At 41.1% G+C, this 24,222-nt stretch overlaps 2 protein-coding genes across 3 annotated transcripts in view; both read left to right on the top strand.

Moving 5' to 3' along the window:
* The window catches only part of stard9 (StAR-related lipid transfer (START) domain containing 9), a 56,254-nt gene extending 49,080 nt beyond the window's left edge, over positions 1–7,174 (top strand). For both annotated transcript variants that reach the window (XM_034675362.1, XM_034675361.1), the window contains exons 23-32: positions 51–254; positions 387–570; positions 1,020–1,166; positions 1,315–1,414; positions 1,620–1,786; positions 1,944–2,008; positions 2,192–2,394; positions 3,308–3,387; positions 3,799–3,957; positions 4,921–7,174. In XM_034675362.1, coding sequence (XP_034531253.1) covers positions 51–254; positions 387–570; positions 1,020–1,166; positions 1,315–1,414; positions 1,620–1,786; positions 1,944–2,008; positions 2,192–2,394; positions 3,308–3,387; positions 3,799–3,957; positions 4,921–5,022 — 1,411 coding nt within the window. In that variant the 3' untranslated portion in view covers positions 5,023–7,174. The remainder of the gene's footprint in view (positions 1–50; positions 255–386; positions 571–1,019; positions 1,167–1,314; positions 1,415–1,619; positions 1,787–1,943; positions 2,009–2,191; positions 2,395–3,307; positions 3,388–3,798; positions 3,958–4,920) is intronic.
* A 1,985-nt stretch (positions 7,175–9,159) lies between these two features.
* Positions 9,160–24,222, top strand: part of sptb (spectrin, beta, erythrocytic) — a 53,902-nt gene continuing 38,839 nt past the window's right edge. The window contains exons 1-2 of the mRNA XM_034675363.1: positions 9,160–9,619; positions 17,039–17,303. Coding sequence (XP_034531254.1) covers positions 17,156–17,303 — 148 coding nt within the window. The 5' untranslated portion in view covers positions 9,160–9,619; positions 17,039–17,155. The remainder of the gene's footprint in view (positions 9,620–17,038; positions 17,304–24,222) is intronic.

The following is a 24,222-nucleotide window of genomic DNA, read 5'->3' as shown; positions in this document are numbered from 1 at the left end:
TCTTTTTTGTAAATCTTATTCTTGTTTCTTATATTTTCTAACATCCTTAGACACCGCAGGAGCATTCAGGGTTTGAAGCAGGAGAGGGAGGAACGTCTTCAGACTTGTCGAAGAGCTCGCAGTCTGAGTCCCGGCAAACATCTTTGCTCCTCTCCACAAGAGGCTGTAGCCTCCTCCAAGGTGTCTGCCCCCACGCCCAGCCAGCGTAAACAGTACCTACAACAGCCCCGCAGAGAGGTTGTAGACAGCACCAGGTAAGACTCTGGTTCCTTCAGAAGACTGGTCATAATTCTCTTAGTTGTACAAATTGAATGCTGACAATTTTTTAAGCTCAGTGATATGTGTAAGTGATTTACATTCAACTCACTCATTTATCTTCATTACAGAATACCAGACCCCCCACGAGGAGAGGGCCAGTGTCCCTCTGACATCGAGCAGCTGCTGCGGGAGTACGGGCGAGCTCGTGAGGAGGCCAGGACAGAGATTGCGAAGGCTCGAGAGCGACTGCGAGAGAGGACGGAGCAGGAGAAGAGGAGGCTTCAGCAGCAGGCTCTTTCTCAGGAGGTCAAGGTCAGTGTGTGTGTCAGAAGTTTACTGACATCACTTAAGTGTCATATACTGCTGACGTAATCCAGACCTGTGTTTATGTTAATTGCTTGAAGGGAATAATGGAGGTAAATGATGGGATATTAACAATATTAATGAATAATAACTGTGAATATTTGTACATTTTCTCAATATGTTACCATAGCAATGGCTGGAATGTTAAAATTGTTGACCTTGATTACATCAATTTGATAAAACATCTGTCAAATAGTTGTTTTTGCTCTACTTAGGTTGAATTTGATTAGTTATTAGTCAAGTAAAATGCACATTTCTCTACTTGAAACTGGTTATTGAGAACTAAGTATGGTTTTTACAAAATGTAGGTTATTTTCTAGGATGTTAGAGTCCTATATACATCACAACAGAATACAAATAACTTCACTAGCATCTCCCGCCTCCTTCTGTCACTACAGGATGACCTGAAGCATCGGACAAGAATCAGTAACAGCACCTTGTGCACCGGATCCAGCCTGAGCCTCTCTTCTGGACCAACGTCAGGGTACAACAGCGGCAACACCGCCCAGCTACAGCAAGGCAGCAGAACTCCTCTAAATACACAGGTTAGAACATGTTACATTTATCATTTTTCTTAACTAAAAACTCCAAAAAAAGCAGTGTTTCAGTGATGTTTGATTTACTCTAAAATGCAGACAGCTCACCTTCTTGCAGCACAGAGGATGATTTTGTTGTTGTGGCTGGTCTGTTCAGATCCCAGGGTTCCAGGATGAAGGGCTGAAGGTCAGGACACGTCCTCCTATATGTGGTCCTCAAAGTGTGAAGACACAGAGAGTCTGGCTGTCGGCCCACGGTAAGGCCTGGACTGAGAGTCACAAAAGTCAAACAGGCGTTGGCACAATAGTCGCAGAAAAGTAGAAATGTTCAAAAACAAAGAGCCCTTGAAATGTTTTTAATTTAGAAACTAATTAAACTTCAGAAATAGTTCTCCAGTTGGGTGTGCTCATGTCTGCCACTCTACACTCTGTATCGTAAACATTCAATGTTTATTTTGCTAGATGTCCGCCTCGAGCCTCCTGTCACCGGTTTTGAGCCCCTGATGACTTCAACTCCATCACCAGCTACTTGTCCTCGTCAACGCACCGCCTCCTTTGGCTCCTCTTCTTCCATATCCACAAACTATCAGGACATCACATCCAGTCTGCTCGGTCGAGCTCTGGCTGAGGTAACAACACACCTCCAGAGTGTAGAGTTATTAACTAACCAAAGCATCCAGCTATTTCATACTACTGTTTGTAGTCCATATTAAGTGATCATCCCTGTTTGAATCTACTCGTTTGGACATTTCAATCAGCTTGAATTGTGATTTTTTTTCTCCCCAGGTGCGACTGGCGTCCTCTGGGGATTTGAATAACCTGATGACAGGCAAGGCCACAGCAGGCTGGAGGTCAGTTATCTTACTTTACAAATGCTTCTAAAAATACCTCTGTCAATCTCCTCTCATTGCAGGACTTCTTTCCTTTCTTTGAGATGAGATTGATCAACTGCAAAGCAAAGCAAAGTCTTAATTCAGTCTCTAAACCCACAAATATCTTTCATTTGCTTGCGTATCTCGACTGTGTTTGTTCAGATATCAGGGAGAAGAACGAGGCATCCAGGCTTACTACAAGCCCTCCTCCAGCCCGTCTGTCCATGGTTTCCTGGGGGCCGGGGAGCTGAACAGACCCCTGGACAGTCTGTGGAACATAATCTGCCAGCTGTCCAAGAGCCACATGTACAATCAGTCAGTCCGTTCAGTCTGGACACGACCACTAGATGACAGCACTCAGCTGGGTGAGCTACCATGTCTTCGTAGCGCTCATCCTCAAACGCTTCCAGTACAATTACATTATACCTTTGGTGGAATGGTGTATAGATAAGTCAGTCAAAGCTAGTTAGTAGATAATACAGTATTTCTTTGTACTTCCTGCAGACTTGATGTCATTGTTTTTTATTTCTAATTTTTTTTTTTTTTTTCAAATCATTTTTAAACAATTTCTGTTCTATTTCAATTTTTCTCATGTTATCTTTATTAATTTGTTTATTTTATTCAGTATTATTTTTATTATTTTGTTTTCTTCCATTACATATGCCTGAGCCATTGTTTGATTTTCTTTTTACTTGTCTTGTTAATATGTTTAAAAAGTTACAAATTAAATAATAATAACATTTTCAAAAGCTATACAGGTGATGACAAAAATACCTGCATTTTTGCAAGAGTATAGAAAATATTTTTATTTTTGTCTGTGCTGCAAAGCTTATTATATTTTTGCAAGGTGTTTATGGACCCTCAAAATGTGTTCGCATCACACGATGTGTCAGCTTCATTAGCTATGTATAGTACCTTAAAGTTCACAGTCCCATACATCAATGCCTTGCTATATCCGTTTATTGCATGACCAACGTCATTCTCACACCTGCAGTATGTTGCTGACTCTTACAACCGTAACCACGTCATTGAGACTCTTTTACTTATCCGCTCCACTCTGAAGGAAAGTCTTATTTTGTCTTTTGTTGTCTAAGCACAGTAAAATAGTTTATTCTAACATTTCTTACAGTCTAGAGGTAATGAAAAAATAAGCTTTTAATTGCTTTCGAGACCTTTTAAAAATAAATTTCTGCTCTCCTGGTTTGAGATATTTAAAAAGTTTTGTTATATGTGTTGTCATCAACCTTTTTCTTGTCTTCTCCTTGTGTTTTTAATTAGTCTACATACTGACTGATCCCTCCACCTGCCACCTCAGCCAGCCGCGGGACTTCTGCTGCATTAGCACCGAGTCTAAACAGGTGAGCATCCTGGTGATTACTGATAGTCACCCTTGTATCTGGTCCACTGAGCACGTCCAGCACAGTTTTACTCTTAATTATACTTAAATTTGAAAGAGACATTTTCAACTTAGCTTCATATTAATGTGGCAGATTTATCTTCTGTAATTAAATTCATTTATTATAAACATTGTGATATGGTGTTTTTCATCTACAACATTAAGAACCAGCTGCATGGACAGAACTGAAGCTCACAGAAATAAGACTGAATGTAAACAACTCTGACCCGGCAGCAGTGTGTGTTCAAACAACAAACAGTGTCAGCTGCTGGTTATAAGTGTCAGTGTACAGTTGCCTCTTGGCTGATGAAACGTCTGCACTGCCTTTTTTTTTATTTATGACTTTCCATTTTTTCTTCACTCCTTGCCTCAGGGTGGCCGCTACGTGCTGGCAATGCAGTCTGTGTTTGAGGAGACTCTGCCTCGTCCTAGTGTGGACGCTGTCAGAGGGGAGATGATGCCAAGTTGTTGGGTCTTGCAGCCAGTCAGACGTAATGGACAGGAAGTCACAAGGGTCATCCACCTGCTACAGGTGAGATACGGTTGCTCTAGAGTTATCTTCCTTGTAGGTATATGTGCTGTACTCACTGTCAACAACACCAAATATGAACTGCCAATCAGTGGGTGGTTGCTTTGGCTGATCATAAATAAAATAAATAACCCCCTCTGAATGACGTGGAGTTATCAAAACAGGGGCAGAGGGGAAAAAATATTAAATCAACAAACCACTCCTGTCCAGTTTGTAAAAATGTGTATAAATCAATCACAGTTGGCACCACCTTGTAGTTACGGTCCTCTTAAACTTGCAGTCACAGTTCTTGTGTTGATCAAATGAAATGCAGCATTTCATAAAACCTCTAATCGTCCACCAGATGTATTTTCAAAGCCTACAACAGAAGTCTTGTCTCCTTATTTTCATACAGAAAAATAAAGTAATTGATTACAAGTGGATAGATTTAGTTAAAAAGGCTCTGATTAATTATGATCACTATTCTTGTTCTGACTTTTCAAATTTCTCAAGTAAGCAGGGCATTAAGGGAATGAATGTTTATCACTGATCACAGGTCAGATTGTGGTACATAATATGGATTAATGGCCTGGCTCTGGATTTTGTGTCAGTTCTGGTTCTGAGCATTGTGGATGCAGGTTTCCAGAGAACTTGGATCTAGCCAGTCATTTAGAACTAGACCAAATCATCCTTAAATGTTGTTTGAAGAATTCAAATGATGTTATGCAGGGGCGCTAGCAGTCAAAGCACACGCCACATATACAGAGGCTACAGTCCTTGTTGCAACGGTCGCTGGTTTGACTCCCGGCCATTGCCATTTGCTGCATGTATTCCCCCACTCTGTACTCCACTCATTTCTGGTCCCTCTTCAGCTGTCCTATCAAATAAAGTAAAAAATGCCCCCCATAATAACCAATACACTGGTTTTCAGGCAGTGATATATCTGAAAAGTGTTTGTTTTTGCCAAACGATTCTCTTTTCTTCCAGGTGGACCTTGGAACTCCATCTTTCCCTCACCGACTATTAAACACTGTGGCCAGAAGACAGGCAGCTGTCATCGCTGACCTTGATGTCTTCCTCTCTTCTTAAATCCCCGGGATGAAGACACATTAGCAGTGAGCACTTAGACTAAACTGTCCCCAGCAGGGAGTTAGTCTGTCTTTAACTTTTGCACCTGAAAACTCTTTACTTGACTTTTTTTACATTCTAAGAGCACTGTTACATTGATTTTGAAGTTTGAAAGTTGAAGCAGCTTTTTTCTATGAAGGTATTTTTTACATCAAATATTGAAAGTGTATTTTTTTATATGTGCAGTGTACATTATCGCTTGTAACAATCAGATTATACCAAAGATTTATAACTTGTCTTAGGGATCAACTTAAAAGGAAACATTAAGCTTGATAATAAAATATCCAGGGCAGCAAGTTCTCAACGTTCCCACAACTGATCCATTTGTTTTATCTGATGAAAGGTGAGTTTTTACATTATCTTCTGATAAGTACCAGCAGTAAGGCTCCTTTAAATACTTTGACACAATGTAGTTTCAGCTGGATTCTACCCTAATGAAACATAGACAGCCTACTGTGTTAGTTTGCAGAGACAGCTGGAGGACCTTTAAACTGAAGTTTAGTAGATGGTCAATAGAAATTCTGAGGTTACACTTATTTAAAGCTCCTGTAATGAGGAGGGGTAGGTGTCAGACCAAGTGATTACCTACATGCTACTGACTTTTATTCACTTTTTAAAGAGAGCAGGATTTGATTTTTGTAGTCAAGAAACACTGATAAGACATGTCCAAGACAAAATCTGCAATTACCACTTTGTCCACAGGGGGTGCCAAAATCGACAAAAAACTGAAAGTTCCCCTCAGGAGCTTTAATGTTGTTTACTACCCAAGTGTGATTTCATCATTTTTTGTACTTTAAAATGTTACAAGAAAATGTAAATACACCTTAGTTTTAGGATAATATTCTGCAGCTGTACTACTTTGTGATAGATTTGTTAGCAGTTTGCATATACTGTAAAGCTAACAGCAGATATGTACTTATTTCCTCAAGCACTGCATATTTCACCCACTCAAAGACCCTAATCCTGCAGAACATGAGTGTGTTAAAGGAGGAACACTTAGACTCTTTTTGGGAGTGCATTTGGATCAAGTAGGATTTTTGGATTCTATGTTAATAATTTATTTCAGCTATCCTTGATTATAAGCTTACAACAAAAAACACCATTGAATTTTTTAAGAATTAAAAAAGAAAGTGCCTTACTTTTTGACAAGTTTCATACAAGTGTAATTTCCCCTCCGTCCCTAAGCTATGTGTTGGATAGTCAGGTGCTGTATTAAACTAAATGAAGCAGATTACTGTTATATAATTTATTTTTTTTCTACGTCAGCAAAGTTAACAACCACTTAGCAGCACTTTGTGATATAACAGATTTGTAGCCTTACAGGGAAGTGGTGAGTAAGAAAGTTAAGTACTTTTAAATGAAAGAAGTCACAGGGCAAGTAGCATTAAACCAAAGGTCTCTGATTCAAGCCCTTTAAACTGCAACCAACCCTGATCTCTAACCTCCTTTTTTATTTCGCTGTAAAAGCTACAGAAAAACCAACACCATATGGTACCCCGATTCAGCATGAAATGAATTCCAAAGGCCTTTAGTTCTCACTGGCCTCTGAAGTCGTATTTATTTTGTTCTTGTATTCTGTTTGAAATGCTGTTGAATGTGTTTTGTAGTTGTGTTTTATACGCAAAGCTTGGTGCTGTGTTGCCCAAAATATTAATGCATTCATTCATGTTATGTTTTGAATAGTGCTTTTGCTTTTACTTTGTGTTACTATGCAGCAGCTGAATCAAAGGCAGGACAGCTCTCAGTCAAAGCCGGGTCAGCTGCATATGGATATGAAGCCATATTATTTACAGTAGTTGTAGGTTCAGGACTGTTTGGGCTCTGCTCAGTTTGTGACTAAAGATTTTCCCCTGGGGAACCAAAGACGAGAAATACTGAAGACACAGTGAAGGAACATGGTGACCACTTTTTGTACTGATTTTTTTCTATATTTCTATATATATATATTAATTGCTCATTTCATTTTGTAAAAAAAACATTGTTATTTATGTTTTGATGGTAAGTTGTAAATGTATTTTATTATAAACACTCAGCTTCCTGTTGCTTTTAAGACGTGTTTTGGCCCGTTTTTTTTGGCCATTTTTTATAAAAACAATACATATTTGAAGTAAAATGTTGTTTCGTGTTATATTTTGATGTTAATGCCCAAAATCATCCCAAAGTGTTGACATTACATCAGAACTTTAAGTTGCATCTTTAAATAATCTGCAGTTACATGAGTTTAATTATTTATTTACCTGTCAACAGACCAAAATATCTTTAGTTTGTGTCATTTAAATGTGTAGTTTGAAAACATCTGTCACATACCAAGAGCTTGCATTGTATGTATGCTCCGATTTAAAAAACACAACCTATTTTATTTATTGCATCTGTTTTTATTACATTTAAGGCGCTAAGATTCACATTCCAGTCTGTTGGTGCCAAATTCAAGCACTATTAATGAACATACTTGAGTCGATGAAGATTGCATTGCAACCATTGCAGCTGTTTTTGGACTGCTGAGAAGTCCCAAAACAGCAGAGGTGATCAACTAAAGCATTTCCAAAAATGTTTTTAAACTAATTTGTCAGTAAGACAAATATCTGCTAAATTGATCCATATTTAAAAATGCCAACATTTGAATTACATGCGATTGTAACAAATCAGGTATGTCGGTGCAAAAAAAGACTTTAAACTATTCAAAGTTGTCCCCAAGCAGCTCTGAAAACTGTATTAGTTGACACTTATGTCACAAACATGTGACTTTTTTTTAGACTTCTACAACTCTAATTTTATAAAAATGTGAAGATCTAAAGATACATCACTCAGAGCAAACAAAACAAAATATCTCTGTAATTTTGAGCTATGTTGCAAGGCAGTGATTTCTTGAATGGTTTCAAGGCAAGGCTTGTAAGAGAGATTTTAATCTCAATACAACTTCCTGGTTAAATAAAGATAACATAAAATTAAAAAGCTTAATCTGAAAATCAACTACTGGTATATCTTAAATATACCTGTGATGCCCTAAAAATATAATTACCCCTCTGAATGGAAGTATGAAGTACAGAAAAAAGAAAGTTTTCGAGCTAATACATCAAAGTACCATATTTACTGTGTTGTATTGAATTATTTGTGTCACATTTTCTGACAGGTGTTGGGCATCCTTTGAAATGTGAGACTCTTTGTCCAGGACTTGCCTCCCCTATCACAGGGGTTCCCAAACTTTTCAGCCCACAACCCCCAAAATATAGGTGCCAAAGACTCGTGACCCCCACTGTCCCTCAAAGTGATTTAATGTGGCTTCATTTAGCTGGTCTGCAGAAATTTTGCATACATAAGAGCATGTGGATGTGTTTCCTGGGCCGTTATGATTTAACCTGCTGCTACTGATGCTTTTGATAATTAACTGTTCACTAACTCTAAACTTAGGAGTTATATGACAAAAAGAAAGGCAGAAAACTCATTACATTTTTTTTGATCAAGGTCTTTTTATTAAAATATTACAAGAAAAGTAAACATACAGTCATTTTCATCGTACAAACTTTTTTCTTTTTTCTCCCCTCCCCCCCATGTCTCATTAAAACTCATTACATTTTGTATTTTCAAGTTTTTATCTCAAGTTTAGCTACTATTTTTGTCAATATGTATTACTATAATGGGCAAAATGTGCTATGTTAAGATAACTTTTGTCATTCAACTTTTTTATAGCATTTTTTTCAGTATTTCTTTGTTCACCACAAGTTAACAAATTATGGTCATGTTTATAAATGAGAAGTGGTTCTCAAACATGTTGTACCTGGTAAAATAAAGGTAAAATAAATAATATAAGTAATATAAAATCAACAAAGAGAAGAGAAAAATGATAAATACAAAAAGACGCGAAATAATAATAATAAACAAATAATAATAACTAACAGTACAAACAAAAATGAAGATAAATATAAGAAAACAAGGTAAATAAACAAAAATAAATAATAATAATACACATGTTTAAAAACTTTTTTTTTTTAATTATGGAAGACATCTCAAGACCCCCCATTTGTGCCTCACGATCCCCCAAGGGGTCCCGACCCACACTTTGGGAACCCCTGCCCTATCAGACCTCTCTGTACTGCTTGTAAACGACATGCAAAAACAGCAGTGGAGGTGACATTTCTGAAAGTGTCTTGGGTGGGTGGGTGTTGCATGCGATTAGAGCCGGGTCTGGGCGGGGTGGAGTGGAGTGTAGAGGGGTTGGCGGGTGGAGGGGGGTGTACGGTAGATCAGAAGTGTCTCTGCCATTTAGAGTCACCAGCTCTTGTCTGGAATGTCCGTCCCTGCTCGCGCACAGATCATGTACTGGATGCGCCCACTTTATTTTTAACTCTGCAGGGTGGGTCAGTCGCTGGCTTTCGGGAATGAGCGTGGAGCGCGCGGCGCCAACAGACCCTTTCCCTCGTCCCCCGTGCCCTCCTCGCGCTGTGGAGACCACCGTCCGCACTGACCCGGACCCTGCTGCTCCAATGGGATTGTAATTGTTTTATCAGCAGGGAGAGACTTCAAGAGAAGCACTTTTGGGCAGGAGAGCATCCAGAAACAAGTAAGTGGAACTTTATGGCAGAGCAAGTTGTGTAATTAAATAGTTGTGCCATTAAAGTCGTGTAAAGTAGGTGTTGATATCTGGATAATTAGGCCTTATTGAAATCCCCTATGCTCCTTCCACAAAGACTTTCATTGGTTGTCTGTTTTTACTAATTGGGCCTATAACAAGTTTCTTCTATAACACCTGTTGCATGGCTGCCATTAAAAAAACAACCAAATACAGGCTCGTTTTCAATGAAGCCTTGAATTGTTACTAAATGTGGGATAATTTGCTCTCATGTCGTGTGTTAACTAAACTACATGCTGCTGTTTTTATCAGTTTATCTTTTCACTGTAAGTTGGGCGCGTTGAAAGTGCGTCCAGTGGCGTCATTGCGCATGGTTGCGCGTGGTCGGGTCAAGTGCGTTTCGAAAAGACTTCTGCAATGTGAAGTAGTGGCGCAGAAAAAACTAGTGCTATGTTAATGTATTTTCTTCTTTACGTTATAAAGTTCTAATTAATGGATACTTTTCAAAGAAAACGTACTTCAAAAATCCAAACTGTTCACTACCTTAGATCCTTAAAAATGACCTCTAAACGTGACAGTATTACATTTTATTTTAATACTGTTATGTAGGGGCTTCTGCACTGCAATATTGCTCTTGGTCAAAGTGGATCTAGTTTAAATGTTTACGTTTGACATACTTTTCTAGATGAAGTTCAATCTGTAAAAGCATGCAGTTGTATTGTATTCTCTACACCTGCCTTATGTTTTGTATGTAATAACCATAGACTGTATAAATGGTAATAACACCTTGATCATCCAAGTAGCTAGAAGCTAAAGCTTTCAGATAGTACATGTTACCTCTGAGAGTTAGGACAATAATGCATTATTGTACATCAATTTTGTACTAACACTGTACCTGAGATGGTATAGTTTGTTTAATTCCATTACTGATGTGATCTAACAACCACAACTTTCCATGCTTTCATGTTTTCTTTCTCAGAGCAAATATAAATGTCTCTCCCATCCTTGATTTGAAACAGTGAGGTGGCTCCTCAGTAACAAAGACATGAAATATTCCCTGAGCAAAACAGACGTTCCCCCTCATTCCCCTTAAAAGGACATTGTGTGTCGCCCTGTCTGGACGAGCAGGGACTTTAGTGTAAACACTCTCCAGGAATAGTTTACTATTGATTCCTTATAACCTCTCACAAGCTCAGGCTCTGTGTTGTTGTAGTCAAAACAATATTGACCACAACAGAAGGTGATTTTTTCCCAGCTTGTGTACACAATCGATGTACAGTATGGATTATGCAAAGCATGGAGATCTTCTGCTCAATTTTCGCTGTGTTACTCCTTATATATTGTGAAAATACAAGTGTAGTGGTTAATTTTGTGTTGATATCTACAGTTTGGAGAGAACGTTAAAGCTGCAGACTTTGCAGACTTTGGTGGTCACTCAATCCAGTAACCAGCCTGCCTTTTCCTCCTCCTCCTTCCTTATTGATCCACTTTGTGTTTATGTCTCAGATTTACTCTCTCCTGGACCACAGGCCTCCCTCTCCTCAGTCCAGTTGCTGCTGCTGCTGCTGCCTCAGTTTCACGCATGCTGTATAGGTCCCCACATTTTCCCCACACCCATCTCCTATTTCATCCTCTCCATCGGACTCAGCTCCCTATAGCTATAGCTAATGTATTTCTGCTCCTCAGAGTGCATCCATGAGGACTTTACTTAAAGCTGGAAGCATGGTTTGCAAGGTTATTACTCATCTTGCAGGTGCTGATTTGTTTTTTATATTGTTCATGCTTGTTTGCAAAAGAGTTTTGCAGTAACAGCAAAGGAGGAAAATGGGTGCACTTAATTAAAAATCCCAAACAGGGGAAAAGTCATCATGAAAGAAAAGCTATTTCACACCTCACAAATAAGAAAGGGTTTTGTTTATATTCTAACTCAGCAAATCTCAAGAGTGAAAATCTCATTCACACCTTTTTATCCATTTTCCAAAACTGCAGAGAAAATACCCACAGCAGCATCCACAGCTACATGAGGTCTGTCCTAATTAAATGTAGTATGTTTTTTATTTCCTAAAGTCTGGCAGCTTTTTGGGTATACATTCCAGGCAACATTATAATCACCCCTCTTGACATTTATTCAGCTTTTGTGAAATTGCCCAGCACCCCTTACTCATCAGCTCACAATGTGCAGCTAAAAAAATGTGTATTTACGGAACCATTGTGCAGCTGAGACTCTGATAAAGATATGAAGATTTACAAGGAAGTGCCAAAGTATTACATAATGTGTTTATCAGCAGAGGCCAATTATAGCAAATAAGATATACTGTCTGCATTGACCTCTTATCAAGTTTATGTGAAATGCCCTAAAATAGTAAAACTCATTATAGGACTCATAACAGGACGGGAGACATTTAGATAAGGGCTAAAAAGTTTTGCTTGTTTATTTATTCATTTACTTTCTTATTTGGATTATTCCAAAAGTTGACTCCTAGAAAATCCTATGGAAAGAAAAAAAAACGCTAAACATTGACTGCTTATCACTGTTTTGTATCGTTGTGGGGCGGCAGTATCTCAGTCTGGAGGGTCTGGGCTTGGGAACCAGAAGGTCAATGGTTCAAGTCCCAGACCACTGTCTGGAAATTGGGTAGCTGGAGAGGTGCAAGTTTACACTCTGGACAAAAGTGCTCTTCCCTGAGGCACCTAACCCCCAACTGCTTGGGGTGCCACTCCCACACGGATGGGCTCCTGTTTATGCATGCATATGTATTTGTTGCATGATCGACAACAGAGAGGAAATGTTGAATTTCTTCTTCTTCTTGTTCTTCTTCCGTGTCATTGCAGACGCCTTTGGGCTTTGGCCTGCTGTACTAAAGTAGCTGTCAATTTCAAGAACTTAGGCAGAGATAACTTTTGCAATGTCTGTAGCAAAGCTAGCAGCGTGGCTTCAGGGAAGGCTGTATTGATTTGTCTGCCAGTTGGTTGTCCACTTGTGTAGTGGAGTCAAAATTATTTTGTCAGCTGTGTGATGTATTTCTGTAAAGTTCTGTAAAGGGATTTATGATTCTCAGAATTAATCCTAAGAGGTGTGAGAATCCTCTGACTGTCCATATAGTGTCCCCACCAGGTTGACACAGATCTGACTTTAAGTCCTGATAGCTTTGCTTTAGATATCAGCTGATACCCTATAGGGACCTAACTGAACTGTTGTTATGTTCGTTTCTCAGGAACAGCAATAATGTTCCTGGGTCAACTTGACCTGGGGCATATTCAATTATCCAAAAGTGTCAGAACCCAAAAATTCCGAATACAATTTTTTTGAAATCTCATTATTAACTCCATTACTGACCATTTAAATCAATATTTAGTGCAATGGTGTTCTTTGATTCTCACAGATCATGATTCAATGAGGATAACTCACTCTTTTTTCATGTGTGTGTTCGTGATTGGGGTGAAATATTTCACACAGTTGAAAAGAAACAATTAGTATTTGACACTTCTGACCCATTTCAGCCTCCACTTTGATTGTCAGGTCAAGTTGACCCACAAACAGTATCTTTGTCATATAAACATGCAGAGGGGGTTGCAAATATGTTAAATGAACTGTTTTTATTTTACATGTTGATTACGCTAATTAAGCCAAGCAGAAGAAGTGTCATACCGAAAAAATACTTTTTTTTTTTACTTTGAAATGGGTCAATCTGACCCGGAACAAACCGGGAGGGTTAATAAATGGTCTATGGTAACTTATCTATGACTAAGGCAACATCAAGCTGTACTTAGCCTTTTCTGCCTAACTTGTAGTCACAACTGTGGTAGCAAATAGCCCTGAACTTGCAGATGTAGTAAAAGGGAAATACAGTACCTCCAAAAACAGACACTTAAAGCCCCCGTGAGGAGTTTTTAACTGTTTATGAAACAGACTGAAATTAATACTGATGTCACTTTATGACCAAACTAAGCAAACAAGATCATCAACATGAAGACTGACTGCTTCTATACAGTTAGGCTGATTTATACTTCTGCGTCAAATCGATGGCGTAGCCTACGCCGAGGGTCCAGGTAGCTCCCGTACCTATGTAGAAGCCTACGCAGGTAGTTGACGTGCACCTCCTCCAAAATGTAACTACGCGTCGAATCGAAACTGCAAGCCCTGTGATTGGTCCGCTCGGCGGCTTGTATTTCACGCGTTTACAGCACTTCCGGGATCCCCACTCATTGGCCGCACATCGGCCGTGTATTTCATCTCCTCCTCTCTATTCTTCATGTAATCATGTCTGTATGATAAACAGCAACATGTATCATCTGTAGACTAACACAACACGCTCTGAATCTCTGTGGAAAAGTAAATAGAGATCGTAGCGTGGCCGGAAACAGGCGACCGGCTATCAGAGAGACCTCACTGCCCTCAGGCGTTTCGGGGGAGAATTGCTGCGTGACACAGACACATCAATGCACAAGTATGAGGGGCTCATGTCTGTGTCAGCCCCTGCTGTGTAGGGGAGACGCAGAAGTATAAATCAGCCTTTATTGTTAACATATGAAATCACTAGCAGGGGGTAGGTGTCAGACCAAGTGATTACATACACGCTGCTGATCCTGCTTTTTCACATGTTCCTCAGCTATAGACACTTCACTCTTCACATTTTACTGTGAACAGAGATTTTATAGTCAAGAAACACTGAACACATGTCCAGGACAACATCAGCAAAGATTGCTGCGTCCACATGGGGCGCCAAAATCATCACAAACCTGAAGTTACTCACAGGAGCTTTAAAGTGTGATGCATGGTGTACTTGTACTTAGCTTGGATTGAATTATTGGATTGATTTTACCTCTACTTTGCTAGTTTAGTCAGAATTGGTGTGATATCAGATGGTTGTATCTTAAGTAAACTAACTCTCTTCACATTAGCAAACTAGCATTGTCACTGTGAGCATTTAAATAGGCAACACTTAGCTAGAAGCATGACTGCGCCTAATTAATGGACATTGGAAGATAACCACAATAATATTAGTGGATATTGAAATAATTGTTGATTGTGGCTATGATTGGAATCTTGTAGTTTTCAGGGATGATCCTAGCATTTAGCAACTGTTTAATGAGTCAAGTTTCAATACATCATGCAGCTGCAGCAACCCTTTATACTGTAAATGACCCCATGTTATTTAGGAAGGTTTAGTCTTTAATTCTGCTCTACAGGAGCATTATAGCTGACAAGGTGACCTGCTGTGAGTGAGAAGGTGTATAAGAGTATCTTGCTCAAGGACACAAGGAGAGAACACCTCACTATTGACAGACTCACACTGGCTGTGGCAGGGAGTGAACTTTGTGTCAGAGTACTGTCTATAAGAAGCAGGAGGGTGTCTTGCCTTCAGACAGCTTTAAACTGAGCTGAGGACTGTACCACAAAGTCTCAGCTCGCACACTTAATTTGCTGTGGTTTGTCAGTCAGTCAGTCAGTCAGTCAGTCAGACAGTCAGTTCTCCCACACCATTACAGGTTTTGGTTGACAGCTAATAGTTTGTGGGTTTGAACAGTGTGTAAGGAGGTTTGTACAGAGTGTAAAGAGGTTGTGTGGTAGTGCTGTCCAGGTTGTGTGTGAGGTGATAAGGGGATCCCCAGCCGTGGGTGGAGCATCCCCAGACTGATAACAGCTTTCTGCAGGGGACTGATACTAAGGAGGAGGCGGAGGGAGACCTGTGCTGCAGGGTGCCTTCATTGTGCATCACTGAGGGCCTCTTCTCTGAATGTACCACAGAAGCAATAACAATGTGAAGCTGTGTCTGCAGTGATGGAAAGGAGTAAACCTACAATACTGTGGCATTCAAGCTCAATTCTTAGGCTCTTGCTTATGAGATTTTTCATTTCTGTATGGACTGAATGAATAACTAATTGACCCAGAGAATGATAAATGGTATGAATATCAATCAAGGATCAATTTAATCTCTTAAATCTCTGATGTGAAAATAAAACCCTAAAAAATGTGACATTTAGCTATTGATGTTTGCATTCCTATCCACATGACGATACTGCCATGGGCCTTTCTCTCTATTCTTTTGTACTCCAGCATCAACACAAGCTGGATTCCCCACCTCACTTCACTTCACAGACTTAAGCTCACGAATACCTGCCAACAGAAATGCACGCACACACGCACACACACACACACACAGAATTCAAACTACGTGAGCCGCATCATTCAAAAGTCAGCGGTTTCTCGTCATGTTCTGCAGTACAGAGGGGTTCCCCTCCCCCTGTGAAGTATGATAAGAGAGCTATGCTGCACACAGATAGAGCTATCTGAGCGGTTACCCTTCAACCCGCCATTCCACACAAAGAATAGACGCACAGACACACTGCAGGGTGACAGTTGAGCAGAACGACACGCACAAAATGGAGATTATGAGGGACACAGGAGCCAGTGCATGGAGCCAATGTGGAAGCTATAACAGGCTGGATGAAGAAACAGTTCCTCCACAATAGTTCACTTGAAATTCAGAGCAATGTCCAAACTGAATGACGGCACTTCTTACTGAGAAAGCAGAACCCACAAGTCTGCAACATTTGCCTTTCCCTACAGATCAACCATTTTGGTCAGCAATTTATATGCAGATACATTTATAGACTAATTTAGTGAGGGTCTGGTGTTTAAAGCTCCTGTGATGAACTTAGTTTATGGGGATTTTGGTGGCCCCTCTGGACAAGGTGGATATTATTTTAGTAATCACTCCTTCCAACACCTATTCAGTACTGGTGATTTCAGGCATTAGTAATAGACTGAGACAATCAGTCTTGTTGCTGATGGTCTCATTTGCTGTTGTAGCTCATAATGAGGCATCAGTGTTACTTTAAGCCTCTTTCTACGCAAGCTTCAAATCCTCACAGGAACTTTACATATCAGAAAATGACAGAAATATTACCATATTATTATTACCATTACATTTGTGTCTGACATGGTCTTTCCTTCTCTTTGAATAAATAGTCCAGACACTTTAAGTATGTAAATATGGATTATGTCACATGGACACATGAGATACCTTTATATTCACTAAGATGTTCACCCTCTGCTCTGAATAACATACTTCATCACTGTGTTTTCACTAAATCATTCTGTGCCCACATAATGTCTAAAATAAAGATTTAAGGTGAGCACAGATAAACTCACTCTAAATCTGCAAAGGCATTATTCTGCATAATGAAGGTCAAACAGCCAATTGACACATAAATGAGAAAAAACCCTTTCTTTGGAATGGGAGAGACTTAAAACGTCTTTGTCCTCTGCTTTCATGCTCCTGATGTCTGCTATAGTTGTATTATTAATGTGGCCTCAGTGTCTCTCTTGTGCGTGCTGATCCCCAGTTAATCATCATAATCAGTCATGATAACACCTCCACTGTCTCTGTCTCTCCTCTGTTTCAGACCACCTTCTGTATTCAAGGTCCATCCTGCTGTGTCCACTCATTTCCCCACACACCCCAGACCACCTGAGGACGCTTGCTGCCGTCCCCTCGCCCGCTCACCACGCTGGCTACCGCCATGACTTCCACCACAGACTTTGACAATGCGGAGATCACGCAGCAGTACAGCCGCATCAACACCCGCTTCGAGCTCTCCGACGAGGAGCTCGACAATGACAACAGCTCTGCGCGGCTGTTTGAACGCTCGCGCATCAAGGCCCTCGCAGGTGAGTGTGTGCATAGCAAACAGGCTGTGTCCTCTCGGAGGTATGTGTGTGACGGATTTTTGAGATGACTGTCTTTTTTAAGTGTGGGAAGAGAGACTAAAAAGCTAGAAAGAGCTTCTGTTTGACTCTCTCTGACCTTCATAAAGGTTTAGTCAAAAAGGGACAACATAAAACCGCAGGTGATCTATTATTTTACACCAGACCCCCATTGAGAGCTCTGCAGGTGTCATTGTGCGTGTGTTTGTGTGTGTATATTTTTCCTGGTATCACACACCCACAGCAGCTGAGCCCTGACTCTGCTCCGCACCCTCTGAAAGTAACCAGGATCATTTGCACATTCTCTGAATGTCCACTGTCTGACCGCTCTGGACAGCTGCCCTGCCTGTCTTCCTCCCATAGCACACATCTCTGGCATTTCTGGCTAAGCTGGAAGGCTGTGACCCACCTGTGGGGCGGGTGCTGGGGTTTTTTAAATAGCGGTGTTTCGGAGGTGGGAGGAAGCGTAACAGAAACAGGGGAGCTAAGGGTCATACCATGTTTATTTCTGTAAAGCTGTAGACACAAGAGAGGTCAGCCCCAAGGTGGTTAAACATGGATTCAGCTCTCTGGAGGAGGCACTTTAGGGGTAGTGGGAGGTTTTGTTGAAAATGATCGTGAGGATACAAGTGAGGGTATGTTGCCTGAGGTACAAAACACCACAATCGATATATACAAAAGGTAAATTCTGGAAACGTTTGATTTAAAAAAATTCACCCCATGGGTGAGTCTGGGGAGTCGTTCATTGTTTGTGTTTTCTAAAATCACTCAAAATCACTCGAAACGGAAAAACAAAACAAAAAAACATCCATCTCACAAATAAGTTTTGCCCATAGAGTATATAATGAAAAAAAATGGATGAAACCCATTGGTTTCTGAAGAAATGTTTTGAAACCCTAGATGGCGGTGTCCATATCAGAAATGCTGACCCAAACTAACTTTCGGTCAACGTAGACACAAGCAAAGAAGTGGACTTGACCTGGGCTTTTAGCCTCCCAGCAAACAGCTAAGGCGCCAAAATAAAAGATGTTTACAGCCTGGTACAAAAAACAGTCTTGGTAATTATAGCTCATCTTTTATCATTGTAACCGTATGAGGGCTGAAACTTGTTACAACTCATCTGTTTTGATTATATTAAGAGGTCTGCATAATCAGGCATCATTAGGGGCGTGTCTGATTTGACAGACAGGTGGGAGCGCTGTAGCTGTGTGACAGGCAGCAAGGCTGTGTCCTCAATGCCACCTCTTTGCTTGTGTCTACATCAGTCAGGAGGAGTCAGCATTTCCAATGTGGCTTCATAACAGCTCTTCAAATAACCAATGAATGACATCACTAAGACTACATCCATGTTTTACATATTCCATGGCATTTACAGGGAGGACATGCAGAGTCAACATAGGTCCCCTGTTTAAGCTAGTAATCTTCTTGCTGTTATGCTGCAGTGCTAACCCCTAGACATCTGTCCAACAGAGTTGAGCTGCTTTCCTACAATTATTAAAAACACATTAATGAGCCATATTAGGTCGTGTCTGGCGTGTCCCTTCATTTATACAAATATGGGCACTGTTTTTAATTCTTCATAGTGAATGCACTTTCCTGTTGCCATCAAAACTCTGGGCAGCCCACTGTATTTATCTGCAGCTGAAAATAGCCTCTAAAAAACACAACTTGTGCTGAGTAATGTTTGCTCACAGCCTTAGTGCCAAGCAGTGGAGGTTAATAACTGAACCTTGTAAAAACTTTATATTTGTGAACTGTTTTTTAAGATTGTCTTCTTCTTCGTCTTCTGCATGTTTCATTTAGCCTAAAGCTAAAAGCACAGGACAGAGTTGGAGTCCTATGACGATGCTGCTTCTGCTTCACTCACATTACTCCCTGTAACAAAAGCAGCACAGTGGTTCAAAGTCTGACTCTACATCTGGGTGGGCGAAATATTTGGAGATGTGTCCAGACCGTTTATCGGGCAGTGCTCTCATCACTTTAGTTGCAGCATCTTTCTGTCTCTTTAAGTGATGAAGGCTTCTGTGTGGGTGTTTGTGATATTGTGTTAGAGTGCTGCTGCGCTGATGTTTCTGTAATGCAATCAGTGTTTCCTGTCAGAGAGAGAGAGAGAGAGAGAGAGAGGGAGAGAGGAGGGAAGAGAAGGGAGAGTCAGGGGATGAGAGAGGCTCTGAAAGACGTCCGCTGCTGATTTACAGCTTGTGAAGTCAGAAATATTCACCCAGCATGCCTTTGAAGCACATACGTAACATATCAGATATCCAGGCATTTACACTGCCCCTTACACGATGCTATATACGAATGCATTACATTGAGATGGGTGGTTTTATGTCCGAGCATTGGCACAGGAAATCACAACAGTGCCAGCCCTAAATTTCACATTCAGTGATGTCACGACTGAGTGGGAGTGCCTGGCAGAGGGAGGGAGTTGTGCGAACACGTGGACGAATGGAAACATATTGTATGCATGGATGGGGCTACAGAAACCACTCTGAACTGAACCGAAGGCTGCCTGAGCCCTTGTGCCGCCTGAGAGTGGAGGCAGAGCATCATCACGGCAGCAGCAGTGGTGAGGAGAGAGTGAGAAAGGAAGAAAAAGGAGGGAGGGAGGGAGGGAGGAAGTGAGCACGAGAGGGATCTGGAAAAGGAGGACAGAGAGCCAAGAGACAGAGAGGAGGAGAGACGTGGAGTGCCAAGCTCCTCTGCCGGTTCCAGGCTGTGTTGTTCTTGCTGTTGTAGTCATTTTGGGGGGTCAAGATGAGCAGCCCGTGCCTGCTGCGCGCCACCCCGATCAGCCAACCCAGGCTCCGAGAGGTCAAGATCAGCCTGAAGGCCAGCAGCAGGGAGACCACAGCCATCCGGAGCAGCAGCGGAGCCACTAAGGAGACCCCCAGTCGGACTTATACAGACAGGGACCCTCCTGTTCGGGTCGGGATGAGCAGCAGCAGAAGCCGGAGTACCCCACCGGTGCACAGGGCCCAGAAACCTGAAATCAGGAAGACAACGAGGGGCACCAGCAGCGGCGGGAAGCTGCAGGAACCAGAACACCACCCAGAGAGGAACGGCACCCTCCTGCACATCCCGCTCAGCGTGGCGCCCTTGGGACTCTCCCCTTTCTCCTCGTCCTCGTCTTCGTCCTCCTCCTGCACCCCCAGACGTCAGCGGACCTCTCACCCTCACCCTCCCCCCGCCCTCATCTCCTCCTCCTCATCCTCCTCAGCTAAAAGTATGAAGAGAGCACGCTGGCTGAGTTACAGCACCTCCAACATCTGCTTCAACTCCATCCTGGATGGACGCTTCAGGCAGCTGCAAGGTACAAGGTGGAGGAGTTGTGTGTGTTTGTGTATGTTTGAGAGGGAGTTGGCCTTCCTCCCATGCCTCACAGATGAGAGAGAGTACACTTTTCAGATCAATACCCCTCCCCTCCCCAAGTTGTGTTTGTGTTCAGGTGAGGACAGGATTGCAGGGAGGTCGGGCTGTGATGTAGAAAAGTGTGTTTGGTTTGTCATCATGTTGTGAAAAGTGGAAATATGCAGGGGCAGAAAAAGTCACAGCTACACTCAGCTTTTTATTAAATGTATAGGGTTGTAATTTATTTATTTTCAGGAAGCTGTGGCTCTGCCCCAATTGTTCACTGACTTGCTTGTAAATAATTCATGGGCAAACCCCTAAAAAGGTTGTGATGGTTTCCCTCCAAAGCCATTCAAAGCTAGAAGTGTTATGCACTTTAATGTGCTCTATTTTATTTGAAATATCAAATATATCATTTTGCCTGGCTTCCTATTCTCAATTTGACCCTAACCTTTTCAAACCTGTTCCAAAGTAAGTGTTTTCTGATCCTCACCTCCTTTTTTCCCTCAATGGTCGCATTGTCGGTGTTAAAAAAGAATCATGCCCCCTCTTGGTTTAACTTCTCCCTGCCTGTGTTATTAAGGTTTTAAGAGAGAGGTTTGCCGTCACTGTGGATTTCTGTTAGCTTGCACTATCCTGTCCAACTCCCTGATGACAGGAGTGCATTAGCGAAAGGAAGAAAATGGAGGAGAGGAAGCTGGAACAGAGAGGGAAACATGCCTTTTTTTTTTTCGTGCATCAACTAGATTTCAAGTATCGACTGACTCTGAAGACTGCCGAGGCAACTGATACGTGAAGCAGTAAACTTTTGAAGCGATCTCACAAATCAGGGAGGTTGTACTGAGCCAAGCGTATTGATCCACCCATTGCATTTCATCAAATTTCAACAACTTTGTTCCACTTATCATTAGGGAGATGTAGTGAAGACTGCAGGACAATGAAGTTGGACAGAATAATGATAGAGTAAACACAGGTGATAAATAGACAAGGGAGGCCCAACAGTCTTTATTTTGCATTTATAGATTTCAAACATCAGTACATTTTCTTATATATTATTTGAGGTAGAATTTGACACTCGAATGTGGGACCACGACAGTTTTTCTCCCGGCTTGTTTGCCATTTAGGTTGGAGCTCCACCAGGTCTAGTTTCCTATTTTTGGCATGTTACTCAGCTCTGTCTACAAACTTTTCCTTCTAGTCATCGCTTAATCTGCCGTACATTCACTATTTAAAAAGTACAATCAGCTCTTGAGTTTACAGGTATTTATATATACCGCTTTTTTAGCATTGCACTTTTATAAAGTTACTGGACTCATGGTTTTGACTAAAGGAGAAACTGTCAAAAGGACACAGATCAACCTCTGACATTGTCTTTTTCTAATTTCTTTGATACACTGTCCTCACCAAAAACTGCTGCTTACATTACCCACAATGCAACCAGACTGTCAACTGTGGTTTGTAATGTTTGTTATGCTAGCAGTGGCTACTGTAGCTTTGTAGTGTTGTTCCAACTACTGCCACTGACTTTAATGGCTCTAGCTCAAACTTATTTTGGATACACAACAATTACAGATCAGAACAAGCTAAGGAGGTCTGCTTTTTAACTCTACCATGACCAAAAAAGGCAAAAGACCAGCAAGAGGTTTATGTAAAAAAAGTGATTTGGGTGAATCTTAAGCAGAGTATTGCTTCACAGTGAAGTTTTCCATCCCTTTCAGTCAATCATTAATGTCTCTTGATCTTCATAAGAAGTTATGGATAGTTTGGGAATGACTGGCTTAGAGCTGCTCGCCTGTAGCAGAGATGAGGCATAGGTATCCCAACACCTGCTGCTAGCTAAAGCCAGGCATAAACTGTGTGAAACAAGATGGTTTCTGATTGATTTTGAACCCTGGCTGAACTCAGCTCCATCACAAGTCGTTTGCTGTGCAGTGTACAGCAGGGCATGAAGGCCAATCATGAACTGAACAGCTGCTCCCAACCGGTTGGGTGAATTTCTGGCATGTCCGAAAATTTGGTGGGCTGATAGTACACATTACTCAGTGAAAATAAAGCCACGAGTCATCCCCCAACATCAGGGCTTTTCTCCTGATTGCACCTACGCAGATTAGCAGACAGCATCTGAAAAGATCATACAACAGAGCTTGCTTACCTCCAACTCTCTTTGCAAAACAGACAAGCCGTGCTGTCCTCATCTTCACCAGGCACCTGCAAATCCATAAACGCCTGTGGCTTTTTTTTTTTTTTAGGTTTCAGCAGACAGAATAGTTCAGTTCAGGGCAGCACGTTTCTGCTTTGTTAGCATTGTTGCAACCATCTTTCTGCTTACAAGTGAAACAACAACTTCAACGCTCTTCCTCTTACATTAACTTCAGAATGTGGGAGTTTTTAAAGGAAGTTTAATTGACAAGTGACAGTTATTAATACTGATTTAACTCAGGTTGTGCTTGACAATCAGACCTTACAGTGTCTGCACATAATTTCATGAGCTCTAGTTGTACTCCATAAATTCACTCTTACAGAGTATGACTGATGTTAATCAAGACAAATGATCAGATCTGACACTGCTAGCTCTGCAGCAACAAAAAGATGTGTGCTGCTTTTTCATATTTGCATTGGTACTCCCACACACCTGTTCTTAAATGATCTAGGATTGCTCCTTACAGCATTAGGAAACCTTGATTGCCTTTAATGCACACTAATCGGATGTTAAGCAGTTGAAGAATGTGACTCCACTTAGCAGATAGTTCATGTTAAAAGGAAACTTTATCTGGAGTGGGTCTGTGAACAAAGCTTAAAGAGAAGGCATTTCATCTTTAATGGCCTGTTTTATACAGACACGCTATCATGGCTGCAGGACAGGTTACACTGGTGTAGCCATGACTCAGGCATGTTGGACCTCTCGACCCAATCCATCAGGAGCTGACTGTGGGAAAAGACAGATCAGGCTGTAAACAGGGAAAATCCATCAGTATGAATAAGTCATGGGGAGAAAGAGTGGATGAGAGATTACAGAGTAAAAGCATGTGAAACAGATGAATGTTTATTAAAGCTTGTACTATGAGGCAGCAAGAAGAAGCCATGAAGTTGGAGATGGAGCACAGAATCACATGACACTGCTCCTGTCCTGTCAGTGTGGACAAAGTGTGTCGAAAAGTGAAAAAGTTGGATACTGTACATGACTGCTGCACTTGCTCGAAGATATTTAATTCATGTTTTAACCACATGACAATGCTGTTACAGCACCTCAAAGTACAATAACAGGTACAGTGAAGCTGTGTTAGCCCAGTGTATGAATTATTACAGGCACTTTATTTATGAGCTTTTCTTGAATATGCAGGTCTCCTTTTTGTTTTGAACACGTCAGAGCTGTATAAAAGTCACACAGTAAGTTCATTAGAAAATGTAACCTTCATAATAATGTGATTTTAAAATCTCTGGATAGAAACTTTTACTTATTTAAATATAGGTAAATCCCAACTAGGTGATAAAGCATTGTCACTTTCTTAGAATCAGAATTACTTTTCAGTAA

This window comes from Notolabrus celidotus, chromosome 22, assembly GCF_009762535.1.
Source record: "Notolabrus celidotus isolate fNotCel1 chromosome 22, fNotCel1.pri, whole genome shotgun sequence".
In the NCBI taxonomy this organism is placed as follows: Eukaryota; Metazoa; Chordata; class Actinopteri; order Labriformes; family Labridae; genus Notolabrus; species Notolabrus celidotus.
The sequence above is the reverse complement of the archived record's forward strand: the minus strand, read 5'-3'. Positions and strand labels throughout refer to the sequence as shown.